Source organism: Phascolarctos cinereus, unplaced genomic scaffold, assembly GCF_003287225.1.
Source record: "Phascolarctos cinereus isolate Bilbo 61053 unplaced genomic scaffold, phaCin_HiC Scaffold_5;HRSCAF=322, whole genome shotgun sequence".
Lineage (NCBI taxonomy): Eukaryota > Metazoa > Chordata > Mammalia > Diprotodontia > Phascolarctidae > Phascolarctos > Phascolarctos cinereus.
Genome location: NW_027555958.1, coordinates 446,424,381 through 446,445,002, shown reverse-complemented (window position 1 = coordinate 446,445,002; position 20,622 = coordinate 446,424,381). Strand labels below are relative to the sequence as shown.

The 20,622-nt window shown below is 50.6% G+C and overlaps 1 protein-coding gene across 2 annotated transcripts in view; it reads right to left on the bottom strand.

Moving 5' to 3' along the window:
- RNF220 (ring finger protein 220) overlaps positions 1-20,149 on the bottom strand; it is a 252,301-nt gene extending 232,152 nt beyond the window's left edge. Inside the window, exons 1-2 of one of the 2 annotated variants that reach the window (XM_020987553.2) lie at positions 19,969-20,149; positions 12,211-12,964 (exon numbers count right to left, since the gene is read on the bottom strand). In XM_020987553.2, coding sequence (XP_020843212.1) covers positions 12,211-12,835 — 625 coding nt within the window. In that variant the 5' untranslated portion in view covers positions 12,836-12,964; positions 19,969-20,149. The remainder of the gene's footprint in view (positions 1-12,210; positions 12,965-19,968) is intronic. The other variant, XM_020987555.2, reaches the window with a different exon arrangement.
- Between the last annotated feature and the right edge of the window lie 473 nt (positions 20,150-20,622).

Sequence of the window (20,622 nt, the reverse complement as noted above, 5' to 3'; positions counted from 1 at the left end):
ATCATTACCACACTATATCTGCAGGCTAAGGGTCAAATGGGGAAATACAAATGCTGCTTGGTTTGGGCTAAAGCTAGTGATAGAAAGCAATTGAACAAATTTCAAAGGAAAGAAAAGCAGAAGCAATTTTGTCACTAGAGTATATACTCTACTACAGACCGCCTGGGCAGAAAGAAGAAACAGATGAGCAGTTCAGAAACCATATGCTAACCTAGCATTGAGGCACGACAATGTAGTGATGAGACACTAGCCTTTCTCCTAAACTCCAGTTTCACATCACCAATTGCCTGTTAGACAATGAACTATATCTTTGGTAGGAGCTCAAACTCAAATACTCAAATGGGTCCAAAATCTCACCCATCTGGGATAACTCTTAAATGATACATATTGCAATATATCCACGTGTGACTTTTCTCCAACTCCTTCCTAAAGAATGTCACAGTGGGGTCTAGCTGATGTGCTAGAGGCCTTCTTTACTTCCTCCTGGCATTGAAAGGGTACCCTTTATGCTTTGCCTTTGCTATATCACCAACTCATCTTCCTATCATACAATATGATATCTTTTGCTCCTGTTCATTGTTCTATCCTTCTCACACCCACCCATTGTTCTCTTTGTGACACTTTATTTTTAATTCAGTGGAGGCTATTGTATATATCATGTCTCATTACTGTGCAGCAACACTGAGAGTAAGTTGATATTAAAAATATGAATCTTTGCTTTCATAGGAAGCTTGAGGGCATCAAAGATACTTTGCAATTTCTTAAAGAAAATCCAGCTGCTCCTCCCTTCTTGTTCAACCCTAGACCCAAAGTGTCCTTCATTTGTATGGATTGTCCCATATATATAATATATAATATATATATATATATATATATATATATATATATACACATACATAAATATACACATACATAAATATACACATACATATATACATAGATAAATTATATATACTGATTGACAAGGTTTATCAAGTGTTCATCAGAATACATAGTGTAATCCAAGTAATTGACATTCTTCATCCAATTGGTCTTTCTTGTGTGGATGGTCAACCCAAATTCCTTTGAATCCAGGTTTCTTCCAGAAGATTCTTCATCTTCCAGGACTCAGAGCAATCAACACAATGTCATCTGCAAACAGGAGCAACTGGAGGGTGCCAATGTCCACAGGAAATCTTTCTTCAACTTGGACTCTGGGCTGGCTGCTTGTTATTACAGCAGCGAACACCTATGGTGAGCATGCAGCTCCCTATTTAATGCCTCACCTGATGTTTTATGATCTGAGTGATGTTGAATAGGGTTGTTTCTGGTTTATATCTTTCAAGGAAACTGGAATGATCTTGGCATGTAGAGGGAGGGATGTCTCAAAAAACCTTATGATGCAAATAAAACTCAATATTTTTGTCCAAGCCAACCCCTCTTTTGAACCTCCCTGTTAAATCAGGGGCACCACTTTCCTTCTAATTACCTGGATTCAAAACCTCAATGTGTCCTCTACTTCTCACTCTCACTCATCCCACCTATCCAATCTGTTGTCAAATCTTGTTGGGTTCTATCTCATTAATATCTCTCAGATACAGCCCATTCTTTCGAAGCATACAGTTACCATCCCAAGTTAAGGCCCTGGTTACCTGTCACTTAGATTACTAAGATAGTTTCCTACTTGGTCTCTTTGTCTGTTTTATACCAATTCATCCTCCACTCAGCTGCCAAACTATTTTCCTAAGCTTCAGGTCTGACCATGTCACTGCATTTACTCCCCACCAGTGGCTTCCTATTACTTCTAGGATCAAATGTAAATTTCTCTATGTAACCAGCTTTTAGAGATGGTCTACTTGGAGCAGAGAGCAGTGTTCCCAACCTGGCTGCTTCCAGCCATGTAGTAACTTAGTGCTGAAAGACATGGGCACTTTGAAATAATGGCATGAGCCACTCATTGGATACTGAGCCAAGGCATTTGCTGACTGCTTTAATGTTAGTTTAGCAGAAGGTCTCCATTGGAGTGTCTCAGGAATTTATGCTTGGCCTTTCCGCTATTTAAAACTTTTTTAATCAATGACTTGGATCAAGTCTAAATTTGCAGATGACCTCAAGCTGGGAGACAGAGTTAACACTGGCTGACAGTGTGAGTCCAAGATAACTATCTCCTGCCAGGTACCAGGCATCCATGCCACTTCCTGGATGTCCCCTCCAAGTAGTCTCCATTCATTACTTCAGTCCCTCCTCCCAGTGAAACTCTGCCCCTTGGCTTCCCTGGCCCTGATGTCTTATCTTGCCCAGATCCAGGCCAGGACTCTATCTTCAGGTAAACTCTGCACCATGTTGCCCCTTTTCCAGTTCTCTCTGTATGTTGTTGTCTCTTATTAGTCTTTGAGGGCTTGGACTGTCTTGCCTGCTTGCATTTATATACCCAATGCTTAGCACCTTACCAGATACATAAAATAAGCATTTAATCAATGCTTTGGTCATACATCTATCTTGACAGGTCAGAACACAAAGTCAAATAATAATCATAACTATGTAGCACTTATAGAATGTTTTGGCTTGCAAAGTTTAAGGTTTAAAGTTTGCAAAGTACTTTACAAATATAATCTCATTTGACCCTCACAACAACCCTTTGAGGTAGATCATTAATATTATCCTCATTTTACAGTTGAGGAAATTGAGGCAGACAGAGGTTAAGTGATTTGCCAAGAGTCACACATCTATTAAGTGCCTGAGGTCAGATTTGAACAGGACTTCCTGACTTCAGGTCTAGCACTCTATCTACTTAGACCCCTACCTGCCTGAGTCGCATAGGATGAAATCTGTCAATTTCACAAGTATAAGATGAAGAGGCATGATTAGACAGCAGTCTGAAAAAGATCTGAGGCTTTTGGTGGACTGCACGTTCATGTCAACAGTGTGATGTGATTAAGAGAGGCAGAGATTCTGGGAATTAGGAAAGAGGTGAGAGTTCCTCTGTCCTCTGCCTTGGTCAGACCATATGGAGTTTTGTGTTACAGAACCACCATTTTTTTTAAAAGATAGAGAAAATCCAAAGGAGGCCAACCTGGAAAGTAAAGGGTCTTGAGTCTGTCACACAAGGATCAGTTCAAGAAGCTAATGAGAGGTGATTATCCCAGAGATGAAAAGGCTCAGAAGGCACAGGAGGGTTGTGTTTCAGCATTTGAAGGGCTGTCCTGTGGTGAAGGATCAGCCTTGTCCTGTTTGGCCCAAGAGGCCAGGACCAGGAGCAAAGTGGGGGGAGAGGGGGGAATGACTGAGCACAATTTAAGATTGGGTGTTTCTACTTCCTAACAATAAGAGCTATCTGAAAGGGGAAAGGCCAGACAACCACTTTGGAGTAAGTAATATGTATGAAGACATTATTTTTCAGTTATAGATTGAGTAGAGAGATATGGTTAGATAACTATTAAGGCCACTTGCAACATTAAAATTCTATGATTCTGTAAAAGGAGACCTGATCTAAGAAGAAGGATTAGTTAATAACTAAGAATTCATTGTAGGAGTGTAAAATACAGACCTGTAGCTCTATAAGCCTAATTGGAAGGGTGCAGGAAGGGATGAACTGTGCTCAGCAGCTCTGTCTCTCTTCGCTCTAGGACAGATGCAAAGCTATAAGCCTTGGATCGAAGATGAATGTCAATGGAAGAACATGACACTTGGCCAGTGAGTCATGCCCAGGTTTACTGGATTAGATTTCGCTAGAGACCAGACCAAAGGCCCCACCTTGCGAGCGGCACTGAGCCTTTCTGAGACTCAACTCCTGCTAAGCAGAAGGTACTCAAAATACCACATTTCCCCTCAAAGATGACTTTCATTTCTTCCAAGTCACTGTCAACACACAGAGAAAAATGGTTGCCAAATGTGTGCATTTTGGGGTGAGGCAGCATCCATGCCTTAGGATTTCCTCCCCTAGGATTCTGACATCTTCCTTTCCTAAAATATCTCCTCAGTATTGTTACCTTTGTGGCAGGGCCTGAAGCACTGAGGGAAGAATATTTGGGAAGAAACTTGACTCCATTTTAGGTTTCTAGAGAGACGAGAGATTAAATGCTCAAAAAAATTTTTTTAAGTTATGAAATACATTTTGTCCATCTCTCTAAAGAGCACTTTTTAACAAGAGGGGTTTTTTTTGGCCTATAGTCATAAAAGAAAAAGACCTTAGCACCTCATGATAATATCTCTCCTTTTCCTTTCCTAAGTATCTGCTCTCAAGCTGTCTTTCTAGTCTTTTTCCAAACCTCCTTCTTCCCCCTTTCCCTAACAAAAGCATCTGGCCACAGCCCAGGACTGTGTGAAAGACCTGCCAGGGGAGCCTGTGCCAGTGATCATTGGTAACACTGCATCAGAGTGGCCGACACCACCTTGGTCAATGGTTAAAAAATAAAAGAGAAACTTAAAATGAGATCTTTATACAGCAGGAAAGCCTCAGTCCCCAGGAGAAGGGAAGGACAGAGGCATCCCATTATCTAGGCATCTACTAGCCTGACTGCAGAACAGGTATTAGCCTTTCACTAGTTCTGACCCCTACCAGACCCCCTCCTTCCACAGTCCAATCCTCACAGAGCCCTGCAGGAAACATTACAGAGGACTGCAATGCAATTAGGGAAGTTGCCTGCTGACAATCCCCCCACCCCCTTTACCCTCAGAGAAGCAATGAGTGTGTGCTGAAGCATCCCCAGAGCCCACTGCACCTTATGGGAGTCTGGGCATCAGCACACACCCATGGGCACGGAAGTGGCCGTCCTACCACCAATGCCACAACCCCAGGACCAGGCTTTCTGAAGCCTTCCAGCTGCCACACAGCAACACAGCAAGGATTCACCCCAGTCTCCAGAGCTGTTCTGCTTGAAGAATGCCCAGGCTACTGAAAAGGGAGCCAAATGACTAGGGGAAAGACCGGAAGGTAACTATTGGAAGGAAGAGAAAAAAAGGTTGAGTTTAGCTAGGAGTCGGCTTGGAGGTCTTATTTGGGGGGCTTTAGACAGGATTCCTTTTTACCAAATGTACCGTCAAGAAAAAAAAAAGCCTCATTCCAGTATCTCCTTACAAGTAGGTATTATTTCATGCTTTGTTGTCCTAGAACCAGCATTTAGCACACAGTAGGCGCTTAATAAGAGCTTGTTTGTCCCCCGGAAACATGTCAGGTATGTGAAAAACACAGGTCAGCGTATATTCAGGCAAAGCACACGTCTTACACAGGTGTGCTGAAAGGGTTACCCATTTCAGAAAACCCCATGTAAAACTCAAATTCTATTTTCAGTACTCTCTTCCCTGACAAATAAAGGAAAAGGGAAAGAACTAGCCTTGTTCTTTGGATGCAATCTGTGTTTTATATTTCCAACACAAAAGGGGACACAGACGAAGCCACCTGGGGCCTCTGGGGCAAGCTGAGGGAGGAGCTTCCCGGAGGGGCAAGATACTCACAGCTCCGCTTTAGCCGGAACCTCCTCCAGCCCTCCACTCCTCCACCCCTCCACCCCCAGCCGCCCGGCTGGGGCCAAACTCGGCTGCCCCGAATTACCGAGAAATCTAGCCCCTCCCCAGCCTCTGTCCAGGGAAAATGCTCCTAGGGATTTCGGCAGAGATGACAAGAGGAAGCTTTGAAGAGAAAGGATGCCAGCCCTGGAAGATGTGACCGTCCGGGCCCGAAAGAGAGAGGCATCTCCAGATACACGCGCAGCCGTCCAGGTCCGCGGAGACCTGAGAGGACCACAACCATCGCCCTCGGCCGTCGTCTCAGGACCCCCGAGTACTGCAGGAGAAATTGAGGCTAGCGCATTTAGCAGGAGGAGGAAGGAGGAGGAAGCTTTGAGTGTTGGCCCGGCGGCCGGCACACCGGCTTATTCTCCACCTCTTTCTCTCTTCAGTCCCCGGCTTCGCTAGATTTGCTCCCATCAAGGGGAAAGAAACCAACGAGCGCAAGAGAGTGAATCTTCCCTGGTCCGGCCCGGCCCGGCTTGCAGCCCTCCAGCCAGCCACAGCCAGGCCTGGGAGCTCAGAGCCAGCCCTCGAGAGTCCACCGTGGAAAGATGAGGAGCTTGCTTAGCGGGTTGGAAAACCACATGAAAGCTGTCCCAGGGGCATAGACAGACTGTAAGGGGCAAATATTTCGACTGAGAAAAGCGTCCCTCCCTTCAACCCCGCCTCTCGCCCCTCATCTGTCCTCCCAGCCCCTCCCCCCAACGATCAATTACAAGGCACCCTTCCGCGAGGGGAAGAGAAGAGAGAGGAGGCGAGGGAAAACAAGGCGGGGAGAAAGGACAGGCAAGGCATAGCTAGGAGAAGCGAGGGGAGGCGAGGGGAAGCAAGTCCAGGAGAAGGGAGGAGAGGCGAGGGGAACCGGGCGGGGCAGGCAGCCGAGGCGCAGCCGCTCCTGGAAACGGCCACCAGATCACTTCTGCATGACAATTGACCGCCGGCAGGCTGGCGGGCAGGCGGGCTGGAAGGGAAGGGGAGAAAGCGGTCGCCGAGGCCGTTTTCTCACCATGGTGATTAGGCATTCCGGCCGTGCACCACAGGCCTGCCCGCAGCCCAGTGAGCGAGCTAGCGAGCCCCCGAACCAGGCGGGTGGGTGAGGCAGTCCGGAGCCAAGCCAGGCCAGATGGCTCTGCAGCAGCCATCAGGGACCGTTCCCATCCAGTCCGGCCCCACTTTAACTGTTCAAACATTTCTTTATCCCAACAAGACAATGAAACCAAACAGCATGAAAGGGAGTCTCAGGGCCTGGGGTGGGGAGAGAGCAACACAAATCCACCCACCCACCAAGGAAGTTCTTTCTCTGCCCCCCTCAACCCCCAGACCTCACCTCTGAAGTAAGAGGAGCATTGGGGGCCCCTTCACCCCCACTGGAACGATGAAGATTGGGAGTCAGCCCTCCTCCCACCGGGAAGAGGATTGAGGAGGATTGAGGGCTGTCTCCCCTTCCCACCCCAAGGAAGATTGTGGCCTGATCCCCCTACTTAAGGAGGAGAAGGATTGGGGACAGTGCCCCCCTCCCAGAGGAAGAATAGGGTACTTGAGGGTCCTGTGTCGTCGTCGTCCCCCCCACCCCCCCCACCCCCGCATGGAGGAGAAGGACAATTGGGTAGGGGTGAGGAGCCAGCTCTTTCAGACTCTAGCCTTTTCCCTCCCTCTGGGCCTAAGAATGCAAGTTTGGCTGGTAGGCCTTTGCTCTGAGTTGGATTGTAACAAGATGAGGGCCAGTCTTATTTGTTTGAAAAGTAGGGCTGTCAGAGACCCTCATTCTTCCCAAAGTCCAGGGCATAACCACCCCCAGGTTGGCTCACTCAGGATCTGAAGAGGAGGCAGTCTGGCTACCCCCCCCATCCAAGCTCCACCTAGGCAGTAGTCATAGTCCACCATCTTCTGGGTGGGACTGGGGCCCCAGGAACCCAATCGTTTTCTGAACTGCTGCTTCTGAGGCCAGCACAAAGAAGGGCCACCAGGAATAGCCTGTTGAGCTCAAAGGGAGCACACCCTGACCTTCCCAGACTGTTCATTCCTTTGGTTGCCTGAAGAGATATTTCAATAACAGCTTCCCAAAAAGGGCCAAGGCAAAAGGGAGTGAAGGGAATCAGCCAACCCAAAGATTTCTCTGGAGTGAAAACAAAATTGTTGCCTGCTTAGGGTTGCAATAAGAAAGTGAAGGTAAGACAGGCTAGTATAATCAACTCAATTGTTTCTCCCATTAGACTGTGAGCGCCTTGAGAGCAGAAACTGTCTTTTACCTTTCATTGTATGAATTTAGCTAGGACCTGGCACATAGTAGGTACTTAATAAATGTTTATTAACTGACTGATGCTCTTCGCACACACCAAATCTGATCCCCGGCCCTGACATCCTTGACAGGCTCCAGTTGAGAGAACTAGAACTCACATTTGAAGAGAAGAGAGGGTATATACTGGGCAACCACAACTGTGTCAGAATGAATCAGTGGGCAGAAAGGCCCTGGGGTTAAGAAGGCAGTCAGAACAGAAATGTGGGTATGGAAGAAGCTGCCCACAGGAGGCAACCTGGGGGGAACTCTCAAGCATGAAAGAAACCCAGTGGCTATCAAAATAATCCAGAGTGGGTAATAACTATAGAGGTGATGGCATGGAACACCAGGTAGAATCCTTCGATAAAGATGCACTGATTTAAAAGGCAGAAACAGCCACACAGTCCCTCATAACACATGTCGACCATTTGTCCCCATACCATACTTTTCCTCAGACAGGTCAAAGAGAATAGCTTGAGAAGTGGAGGCAAACAACAATGATCTTCCCTACTACATCCTTGACTCCTCTGCCAGCCAGAGCTAATACCCCTTCCAGGACCCACCCACACCCTCTCCAGAACAGCTAGGGCAGCCTGTGAAGAGGGAAATAACTTTTCATTACCATGAAACCTTAGCAAAGCAAAAATAATGAATTTGTTGATGAAGGGAGGTCCAGAAATCCCAGGGCTGAGAGGAAGCAGATGGAAATATTCCCCACTTTGGAGTGTTCATATATCTCCTGTCCAGCTTTCAACCAAGAGTAAGGAGAATACCTCATGAGCTAAAATATGCTTTTTTGGGTGGTTGTCATAGTAGCAAAGAAGTGGAAACAAAGCAGATTCCCTTCAGCTGATGAATGGCTGAACAAATTGTGGCATGTGAGGAAATATTACTGTACCAGGAAAAGCAGTAATGAGGAAGAATTAGGAGAAGCATGGGTAGGCATGAACTGATGCAGAGAGGAGTTAGCAGAACCAAGAAAACAACAGTTACAATGTTGCCACAATGACTATAGACAGTAAACGGGGAGAACAAGAAAAGGAAAATGAGCACTGCTATCCTAGTGACTAAGCTTGGCCCTGAATAAGAAATGAGAAAAGGCACCTCCCTCCCTTCTTTGCAGAGGTGGGGGAAGGGGGACTATGGCGTGGAACGTTGCATATACTATCAGATGCTGGTCCCGTTTGCTAAACTGCCTCCCCCCCCTCCTTTTTTTTAGTCTTTGTTAGAAGAGATAGCTTCTAACGGGGAGGGAGGGGAAATATACAATTGGAAGTGAAGGCAATGTAAAACCAGAAGATTTTAATAAAAAACAATTTTAAATATAAGAAAACGTACATTTCCACCTCACTTAGACACATATAGAGGCATGTACTAGTTATGCTCACATCTCCTCCCACAGCTGGGCACAGGATGGGAGGTCATGCCAGGGTTTCCATTACAAAACCCATTTTCCAAACTCCTAAAACCCTTAAACTGAGCTGAAACCTGGTCCACAGAAACTCCAGCTCCATAGTTCTGCAGGAATTCTGTTGTAGTCCTTGTTTTTGAATTATAAAAAATAACTTTTTACATTTTCTGGAAAAGAACACAAAGGGGTTACAAGTTTGAAAAATTATCTGAAGAATTAGTTGCCATAGGATGAAAAATCCAAATACTTCTGTGGCCAGCAGCCAGCCAAGTCCAAGCCTAGGCAGCCTACCTCTTTGCACTGTAAGCATATTCTGGCCCCACCTTTACCTATGCAGCTCCAGCTGAGTCCGGGAGGCATTCTTGTACCCTGTTCCTTGACTAGCTCAGAAATGGTACTTATTTCAAAAAGGTTCTGTAGGGAGGGCCTGAAAGACATCTAGTGGGAATAATCAGGCTTTCTAACGGCTCTTAAATATGTATTTACATAAAACAGCCCATAAATCCTCTCGCCCCCATCAGAGTATGACAGGAGCCAAGAAGCCACCACAGACCTTGTCATGCTGCCTCTCCAACCCTGCTCAGAAGAAAAAGGTTTTCTCCTGTTTTATGAAGATTCCTCTGAAAAAAAAAAGCACCAGTCATCCCCCCCCCAATGAGGCCACAGTGAAGCACTGATCTGCTCCCTAAAACAAGGTCAAGAGAAGATGGCATCCCCCTCTTCTTGCTCCCCTCAAGGGAGTTATAGACTCCTGTGCTAGGGTCTTCTCTGCTCAGACATTCCTCAAGAGAAATCATGTTCTGGGTCAAGCCCTAAGCCCAACTTAAATTTTGTTTTTGGGTTTTTTTTCCCACCTCTGTGCTAATATAACCATCTGAGTGTGCATCTAAGCTACACTCACACATTCCTATAGACTTAGTATGGGGCAGGGGGGGAGAAAGAAGGAGAAAAGTCCTCTAGAAGAGGCAAGACTGTGTTCAACATAAATTAAGCTAAGGGGAAAGGGTTCTTGCAGTTTCTCTAATACTTAAATTTAAAATGAAGAGGTTTTCCCTCCCTGCTGATCAGCATCTCATTAATTTCAAGGTCAGAATTCCATTTCACTTTGGGAGACAGCCTCATTTCATTTTTTCTCCACCCAGGCGTATTCCTGTGTGAGGTAGGTATCCATCTCCGTGGGGGAAGGCACCAGCACACACAATGCAAACCAGGCAAGGGAAGAGTTATGGCTATGACACCCGCAGGGGGAATGGATCTCCACATCTATGAGTTCTGACTTGACTAACAGGCTTTCGCCTTCTCTGGGTGTCTGCTTGATGGAGGTTGGGGATAAAAAAGAAAAGAAAAGGGGGAGACAGACTAGGACTGCTAGGGATCTGGATGAAGAGAAGAATCTCAATCCCGCAGCAAGTTGAATCAGTTTCATTTCTAAGTGGGACTGCTAGTGGAAAGGAGACGGCAGCCGTAACACACATTGACCTGAGACAGCTTTAAGCAAAGGGAAAGTAAGCCCCAGCTCTCTGCCTTCTCCTCCAATACTCAGGGTGAAAACCCAAAAGGACAACAGGAAAGTCCCCCTACATCACATAAGGCAGGCTTACCCAGAGAGCCAGATCAGAGTGAAAGAGGAGCCAGCAGCCCAGCCAGATGTGAGTCACTGAAAGTGAGAGGGGGTAAGAAGAGCTAGAGAAAAAGTGAGTGAAAGCCCCAGCTAACAGTTGTGCTGTCGCCAACAGCAGCCTTCTTCCTAAGTGGGAAGGTCCTAGGCTTGCAGACGCTGACATAAAAGACACACTCACAACATATTTCAAAACCAAAGAGCGATGGATTTACAAGGCAGGTTGATTTTATGATGACTTTTATTGAAAAGGTACGCTGGGTTTAGGCAGATGCCTTTTAGCGCTGGGAAGTTAACACAGTGCCTAATTCAAGGAGACAGCCAGAGGAAGCAGGGCCGACAGGGGAGAGAGTTGCAACGTCTCTATTACTCTCCCCGGCATCATAAAGTGAAGAGAAAAAAATGGTATTCATGTTGGGGGGCTGTAGGGAGATGGGGGGGAGAGTGGTGTTAGGGAATAGAGTAGAGAAGAGGGGAAAGAAAACCTTAGCTGTAGTTTTCTTAAGAAAATAAAACAAAGCAAAATCCAAGAACAAAGGGATGGGTGGAAAGAAAACCCCTCGCTTCATAAATTCTCCCCAGGCTGGCAGAAAGCCACTCTGTCTCCATACTGCCCCAAAGCTCCAAACTGAGAGTCCTGTTCTGCTGGGCGGTGGGGGTGGGGATGGGGCGGGGCAGTCAAGGGACCCGAGGATTCAGCCCCTCCCCTGCAAAGGCTCTATTTGGTTTATCAGCCCCCAGAAAGAAACAGTCAGTGCCCACAGAGGGCACTAAAGGTCACAAGAACACACCTGAGACCCTCAGGAGCTGTTGTGTCTGTCGTGGCATTCCCACAAATATGCTAGCTGTCTAGCCCCAAGATACCAAGGAGAATATGACTATCACAAGACTTCTGTGTTGACCAACCTTTGCCCTTCATTGCTCTCTACCCAACTCAATCTCCTGCTGAAAGGTAAGGCTGAGAAGCAGACTGAATACTGACTGCTAGGTGTGGCCTGATAGGAAGAGATCCAGAAAAGATTCAGAGACCAGAGAACCAAGGGAAAGCCAGCAAAGGGCCTTGGGAGTCCACAAGCTCCTTCCACGGCCTGGCCAAGCATGGCCTCCGTTCCCAGTGACCCCAGCATTTCTGAGCCCAGAACCCCCCAGGCATACTTCCCACACAAGGACAACATAGCAGGTGGCTTGGGAACCTGCCCGCCTGCCTGCACGAATACGTTTCAATCCACAATCTATCACTGCCCATTGAAGAGAGGTAACAAGGAGCCCCAACACCCCACAGCTATCCAGGAAGGCAAGTAGATAGCAAGTCTCTTCAGTAAGGATGCCAGAGGCACTACTGACCTGTTGAGCACCAGCATTTGGCCAAGCTGACCCAAGGGAAGGGGGACAGGGATGCACAGGACTGCTACTTACATCTATCATTTCTGTCTTCCGGGCTGGATGAAGTCTCCCGGTCAGAAATGAGGCCAGAAACAGCAAAGATCTTCTTGCCAGTGTCATCCACCTTGAGGGAGCTGGGGGAACCCGAGGGCAGCTGGGCCCCAAAGTCATACTCTTTGCCATCTGCATCAGAAAAACGCAGGTGGGGCGACTCTGTGTCATGGCAGTTCTTGAGTCGCTTGGCAGGCGTGAAGGCCGACTGGTAGCTCTCCCGGTCCTCAGTGGAGGCAAAGGGGCGGAAGGCCCCTACGCCACTGTGGTTTAGCATGCTAATGGGGCTACAGTCTAGGTTTGGGGGTGCAAACTGGGGGTGGAGGTGCAGCAAGGAAGGGGGAAAGTCACGGTTGGCAAAGGTGCCAGGCACCCCACTTTGCCTGTGGTACATGGAGGCAAAAGTGTAGGAGCCATTGGTGAAGGGGATATGCACATCCTTATCTACGGAGACAGGAACCCCAAAGGGTCGGGGCTGCTGGCAAGGGATGGAGGCATCCCGGCTGGCCTCTGCTGTCGATGCCAGGACCATCAGGGCTGGGGATGCTAACGGGTTGGGGAGGTAGGATGAGTTCTCCATCTTGAAGGCTGCCCGGTGTAAGTCCATCGGAGTCTCTTTCGATGGCAGGAGTCAGACAAGAAACGGTCTTCCCTGGAAGGGAGGGAGGAAGGGAGGCAGAGCAGCACCTGGGGTCGAGGCAGGGAAGATTACTGGGGAATCATCCCCTTCCAAGACCTGCAGGGACATCAAAGAGAAAAAAGGGGGAGGGAGGAAGGTCAGGGAAAAGAAAAAAGGGAAAGCCCGGGTGATTGCAACTCCATCCTCCTGGCTTCCAGGCGCTTGGGGAACAGACACCACAGGCTTCAGGAGTCACTGGGCAGCAGCAGCATCCGACCGTTTTCATTCAGAAAAATCAATAGACAACTTACTGTGATGTACGCGTAGCTGACTTTGGTCCCTACACGTTCCGGGTGAAATGCGCCTGAGCCCAGCAAGGAAAAAAAAACACAAAATCTCCAAATACAATATTCCCTGGGCAAATGAGGTCACCTTACATACCAGATTTTAAAGTGATTCTGTCTTGGTACCCCACCCACCCAAGGCAGGGCTGGTTCGCTGCAACAGATGCGGTTATAATTGTTTTTCATACACTGCCCTCCCCCCCCAACATACACACACACACACACACACACACACACACACACACACACCACACCCTTCCGATTTGCTGCCCCCCACAATGTCGTGAATTTGTGAATTTAAATGGATACATGTTACATATGTAAGCAGGTGACAACATAAGGTATATGTGTATATTATAAATATTTATGTGTATATATACACACAAACCCACAACTTTATATATTATCGAGGACTTTTTTTCCCCCAAATGAAGCTTCCCCACAACTGGCATTTTGAGTATTCCTCTGTCTATACACAGCCTTCCCCCCTCCCCTCTTTTCTATCATGATGTGCCTGACCTCCTCAATAATATTTAAAAATAGAGTGGGTGTCTTTGGCAATGCTCTCTGGAAGTGTCTGTCTTTCAGGGACAACAACAGCCACCAAAAGATTATTAATTTTAGTTACTAACGCACTCACTTAAATAGATTTGTAAACTGCTTAAAACCACCCTTAACATTTAGAGCAAAATGATAACCAAATTTCTGACTGTTTTTGGTTCAGGCAGAGTTTGAAGTTCAAACAGAGGCCCCTAAAGCACATGAGGAGTTAGGAAAGATGCTCTTCAATTCTCGGCTTGCTCTTGCCACCTCAGATTCTTTCCCTGGTCGTTTATGCAGGGCAGGGCTACACACCAGGAATGAGCATGGCATAAGGTGAATACGAGGACTATTAGCTTCAAAAAAGATATGATTAATAGAAAGACCACAAAGGGCACCCGAACAACACCGTATGATTTAAAAAGAAAACCCAACACCCCAGGCTGCCAGAAATCACGCCCTTTGAATCTAAAGAGTCACTCACTGCAACTAAACCGTGCCCAAAGAGCATCTTTCTAATGGAAAACCTTTTGTATTCCTTGAATGGAGGAGCTTCGGTTAACAAATGGTATAAAATCCCATCCTTGGCCTTAATGATAACATTTCCTTCTCCCATCCTGTACCAGACGCTTCCATGACTATTATTAATTGTGAAAATGAGTGGACATCATCAGATTGCTTCCTCATTTGGCACTCTTCCTTACAGACATCATTGCTAAATTACCAGATTATGCATCTCACATTAACGGATTTTTCTCTCTTCCAAATTTTAAATAACTTTTCCTGTCAAGTTCGAGCAAAGCAGGGAAGATCTGGCAAGGACAGCCTGGTTAGCTTGACAAGGATAGGAACCCTGCGGCCGGCAGTTTTCAAGGCAGATGCATATTCACAAACCGAACCAGGGAAGCCTGGCAAATGTGTTCCGCTGCTCACAGCCACCCTTCCTTCACGACACCAGACACAGACAGGACACTTGGTTGGTCAAAAGCAATAATGGAGGGTCCCTCCTGGGCAAGAGGGGTGGGAGAAATGGACAACACCAAACGCACGTTGAGGAGGGGATGGAGGAAGGGAATGTTTTCCCATAGAAAATGACCCCGGGACTGACCCTTATTCCCGAGTTCTTTTGGCTTCCTCCTACTTCACCTCCTTCTGCTCAACGTGTTTCATAAATTAGTAATCTGGCGGCCGAGGCAGCAAGTCGAGCTCAGCAGAAGGAAGGACCCTGTGAATCACTCACCCCTAATTCCGGATTCTTTTGCAAACTTCATTACACCGTGAATAAATCAGGAGCATTTCCGTTTGGGGTTTGTAATTCTTCCCTGCACTTTCCAGAAGCCGCTTGGAGGGCTCTTCTCTCCTCCCCCCACCCCTGCCTCCCACACCCAGAAAACTGTGCAGAGGAGGAGGAGGCGGCAGAGTAGGCTGAGGCAGCCGCCCGCAGTCATTATGAAAATCTATAGTTGATACACTCCTAATGTCAAAATGTCATGGACTTAAATACAGAGCCCCAAATAAGAAAACTAACTGACCCTCTTAATTAAAAAAATATGGATTGTCAGCTAATCAGTGTGGGGGGGTGCTCTGGGTGGCCGTGTGGGGGTGGGTCGTTTGAGAAACAGGAAGGCGAGTGAGGGGTTGAGAACGAAGGGCTTCGAACGAGGGGCTGAGAACCAGGGTCTGGAAGAAAAGTGAGGGGCTGAGAACTAGGGCCTGAGAACGAGGGGCTGCAAACAAGGGGGCTGCGGGCGAGGGGCAGGGACGCTTATGCTGACGCTTTTTAATTTAGCGCCTCGTGCAAATCCAGATTAAAATAACTCCCGCTATTGATCGGAGCAGTGGAATTGACATTAATTTTAGCTCACTTCTCACTTTGCAAAGGGATCAATAGGCAGTAATAACAGCTGACATCCCCGCTGAAAGGAGGAGAAAGAAGGGCTGAAGACAGAAATCGAAAAGCAACCGAATAAATCACCAGCCCCTTTTCCCCGGCTTCAGACAAACTCCAAAGCGATCGCAAAAAGTCTTTGTTGAATTAACTCAACAAGGAGGGAGATCAATCCGCGAAGCCAAAGAGACTGTGGGGCGATCACGGGGGCCTGAGGCGGTGGGGGCGCACCAGCCCCAGGACTGGTTGGGCTGGAAGCTGCCGCCGCCACCGCCCCACGCGGGGTCTTGGGTTTTCCTTTTGGTGGGAGAGGGGGTAATCCCAGGCCCCGGGCTTGCTTAAAGGAAATGCAAACAGCCCTGTTAGAGGGAGTCCTAATTGAGTGGTCCGACTGCCGGACCCCAGCGGGACCTGAGGGACTGATTGTCGGACAGACGGCAGCCTGCAAATACAGAGGGAGGAGGGCAACGAAAGTCCGGGATGGGAGGGCGGGCCGAGAGTGCCTGAACCCTGGCAGGGGCCACTCCCCGCCTCGCTCAGAGAGAGCCAAAGCAAAGCCTGAGAGAAAGTCGGTCAGGCCAGGACTTGCGAATCCTCCTCGCCACCCCCGGCAGCCTGGCCGAAGCGAAAAGACGTGGGGTACTGCGGTAGCTGCCGCCGCCCTTCGCCGGCCAGAGCCGAGCACTCTTCCGTCCACCCCATCCCATTCCCGCCAGCCCCGGGCTTGAAGGGCCGCCGCAAGGCTACGGACCGGGCGAGGGCTCCTTCCCGGGCCGGTTCCCGGTGGCCTCCCGTCCGTCTGTCCGTCCCTACTAGCGGCCTTCGTTCGTTTTTCTGAGCCGCTATTCCTTGCCGCCTCACAACAGGTGCCAGCGGGGTGCCCTCCCGACCGAACTCTTCCTGGGCCCGCGACTTGTGCAGGGAGGGCACAAATACGTAGCCGGAGCGTTTCCGCAGGCGAAAGCCAACTTTTCCGAATTGCCCAGGCAACTTGGGAGGCCGAACACAAAGAACGCTGAGGCTGAGCGGGGACCCGGCCCCAAAGGAAGTCAGGGAGGAAAGGAGAGTGGAAGGGTGGAAGGGAAGGAAAGGAGGCGAAGGCGGAGTTCCAAGATGTCCCGGGCTGGAGAGTATTCTTTCTGTCCCCAAGCGCCCAAAGGGCAGCCCCTGGTTTCCACGGCCTGACCCGAAGCAATCCCAAGCTGCCCCGCACTCCTCTGTCCCCCACCCCCGCAAGCACGAAGGAGGCGAAAGGCGGACGCATTTCGGGGCTCTGGGCTAGCTGACTCGAGCTCAGGCAGCTTTCTGCCTCACTCTCGGCGGGGCCCAAACCCGCCCTGCGCGAGGGCTGGGAATGGATACATCGCCTCCGAGCCGGTGCAAGCCGTGGCCCCCGGGAGAGCTATCCGACCCAGCCGGGCTCCTGCGCTGGCTCGCAGAAAGCTCGGCCCAAGCTTCAGAAAGCAGTTAGGGACACAACCACCAACTGGGTATCCAAAGAAAAGACCTCCACCCTACCCACAGCTCTCTGGCTCATGCTGCGGCCCTGGCCTGCCTCTCCCGCCTTCCCCCCAAGCATTCACCTCTAACTTCGTAAAAAGGAGGGAGAAATTCGTTCAAGAGCAAAGCAGCACCCAAATGGTGACCTTGCAACTTTGCGAAACGAAATGGCTCAAGGGGCCACGGAGTAGAGGCCAGAGCTAATGGAAGGCCGCGCTCGGGGCCGGACTGGTCAAGCAGGCCCTTGCTAGAAGCCCCAGGAATTAGGAGAGCTCTAGCAAGCCCTGCCCTGGCGCGGCCTCCCTTCAAGGCTCGCAGACCTTTCACAGAAAGCCGCCGCCCTTGGCTTCTCTCTCCTCTGCCCCGGAACCATGGCAGCCCAGGCCCTGGGTCAGACAAGGTGTGAGCGGCGCCTGGAGGGGGTTAAGGGTGAGAAGGAACGGATAAATGGAAGAACTAATGGGCAGATGGGCGGAAGGGTGCCGAAGTGTGGGGGGGCAGCAGTCCAGTTTGGCTGCGCAGGGGCAAACAGGTGGGAGCAGCCTGTCGGCCCCAGGGCTCACTCCCGTCAGAGACCCCCACCACCCTGGTAGCAGGAAGAGCCGACGCTTGCCTACCAGTCCCTGGGCCTCCCCCTCCGTCTTCCCTGCCGCCGGGTGGGTTTAGTTCACAACAGAAGAGATGATCAGTGCGGGGCACTTCCCGCTTTTCCCCGCTCTTGCCTCTCCCCTCTGATATCCCTTTCCCCTCTACCATCCTTTTTCTCGCCTCTCCTCTCCTCTCCTGCTATCCTCTCTCCTCTTCTCTCCTTTTCTCGCTTTCTTTTCTTCTTATCTCCCTTCCCGGCAAAGGGAAGCCAGTGAGGAGAGAGCCGGCAAGGGTGAGGCGTCCCGAGGGAGGGTCTCCTCTAGACCATCAGCTCGACTAGTTTCAAAGCTCACTCGCTCCCTCTGTTTTGGTCCAGCCCCTTCTTGGGTTTTCCTGACGTCCCCCCCCCAGCGGGGTTGAAAGCCTTTTGGGGAGACGGGAAGAGACTGGGGGGACCCCGGGCCCTCGCTGCCCCAATCTCCAGAGGAGCGGGCGGCCTGCAGCTCAAGGGGACACTCCTAACCTCGAGCCGAAGGCAGCAGCATCTTTGCCTTCTCGCCGCTCCCGGGGTGACCCTGCGTGCTGCAGAACTGAAAACGAGCTAACCTGCAAGCTGACTACCCCAGCCAGGGGAAAGAATCTATTTATTCAAGCCTGAGAACCGATGCTGGGGATGCCCCAGTCCTAAGGGCCGCACCCTCCCCTAAACCCCATAAGCAAGCCGGCTGAGCCGAGCCGAGCCCCCAGGCTAAGCCCTGCTCCGACTGCTCGACTGACCCGGGTGCCAGAGCCTTGACCGGCCGGCTTGCTTCTTGCTTCCTTCCTTCCCCTCTATCTCTGTGGCCCCCGCGACCAAGCTATCGGGTAGCCCCCAGCGCGGCGGCTTGGCATTAAGTACCGCCAAGCTTTGGGCCCAGGTCTGGTAGGTAGGCTCGGGAAAGGGACAAGGCTTCAGTGCTAAACCCAAAGGGCGACCGAGACGGCCGGGGCCCTGCAGAGTCCTGTGGGCTGGCCTGGGGCCGCGACTCCAGCCTAGGGGGCGGCGAGCAAGCGGCCTGGGAAAGGTCGCAGGGGCCGCGGGACTCACTGCGTTGGTTCAGCAGCCGCCAGGGCCCTTTGAAAAGTTTTGTTTCCAAGTCGGGGACGGGCAAAGTCTCGCTCAGTCTAAGTCAGAGAGAAAGCAATGCAGAAGGGAAACATAACTACACACACGGGCACACACACGGGCACACATGGAGGCACACATACAGGCACACGAGAGTGCTCCGGGAGAAGATCCTGAGCCCCCGAAAATCCTGGGAGCCCTCGGGAAGGCCGACTGGTACCGCAGCCGAACCGAGCGGAGCCGAGGGGGATAGCCGGGCGGGAGGACCGACCGACAGAGGCCTGGGGGTTTCTTCACCTCCCCCAGCACCTGCCTCTTTGCCCCTGTAGTCTTGCTTCCCCAGTCCAGCCCTCCTCCGCCTCTTTCCCGCCCCCTCCCCTCTAGCCTCCAAGTGAACAGGCACAAGTAGGGGCCCGAGATTCCCCGAAAGAACTCGCTCTCCCTCCCTCTAGCTTTCCCTCTCTCCCTCGCTCTCCGTGTCTCTCCCTCTTTCTCCCGGCTGCACAGGAGCGGGCGGCTGGCGGCTTGTTTCCTTGCTCCCCGATCCCTCGTTCCCTCCGCTCCTTTTGTGCTTTGCGGGTACGAATCCCTTTCTCCCTTTGATACTACCTTTCCCCCCACTACAACATCTCTGGGGAGCCCTCCCCATTTCCGAGCTCCGGACCAGCAGGAATTTCCTTCTCTGTCCCCCCTCCCCCCCAATCCCCGAGCACCGAGGGAGAGGATATTCTGGCAACCAACCCAAACAAAGTTAAAAGGGACTGTTGGAAAGACGTAGAAAAGCACCCCCCGCCACCTTTCCCCTTGCTCTCTCCTCACCCTCCACACTGGGCCAACAACCACGTCTTAGTTCCCTCCCCCGACCCACTCCCACCCCCCCCTCCACCCCACTTCACCAACCAAACCAAAACAACAACAAAATAAGACAAACTCCAGGTGGAAAGTTAGAAAGAGGAGAGCGAAGTCGGCGAATTAGGGAGCGGATATGGTGTGGCTCCCAGGGGTCCCTAGGAGACCGACCCCTGAAAGTTAGCCTTGTTCCCGAGCAACCCTGCTATTCCCTTCTCTCCCCCCCTTGTGTACACACACACACACACACCACACACACACACACACACACACACACACACACACCCTTTCTGCGCTCCGTCCTCACCGTGGAAATTCCTTTGGAGAACGGCTGCACTTTTCAGAAGGCAAGGGAGGCAAGGCAGTGAGTGCGGGGCATGGAAAGTCCCGGCTGAGCAGCGGTGGTGGTGGTAGCGGCGGCGGCAGAGGCGGCAGCGGCAGCAGCAGCAACGGCAGCAGCAGGCGGCTGGCCCCCTGTTTGAGCCCGCCAGCTGCCGGGGATCGCATGTACAGAGCGAGAGCTTCGGAGTGAGAGAAGGAGCGGTGCTGCCTCTCAGCGCCGGCTCTAATCAGTGAATGAGCCTCCACTCTCCGAGGGACTCCCGCGAGCCAGCGAGCGAGCGGCGCGCACACACTCACTCACACACGCACGCACACACAGACACACAGACACACACACTCTGCTCTCGCTCTCTGTCTCTCTCACACACGCAGAGGCACACGCACACAGGCACACACACGGGCGCGCACACACACACACACACACACACACACACACACACACACATACACAGGCACAGTGAACACTGAATACATTAGGATACTAAGGGAGTCTGGGAAATGGAGTCCGGGCCGGGGGCATTCCCGGAGAACAGACCTGCTGGCCAGCCTACCCGGGATGGGCCAGATAGTGGCCCCCCAAAAAAAGGCCTGAAATGTCACCATCCGAGTCAGTAACAGC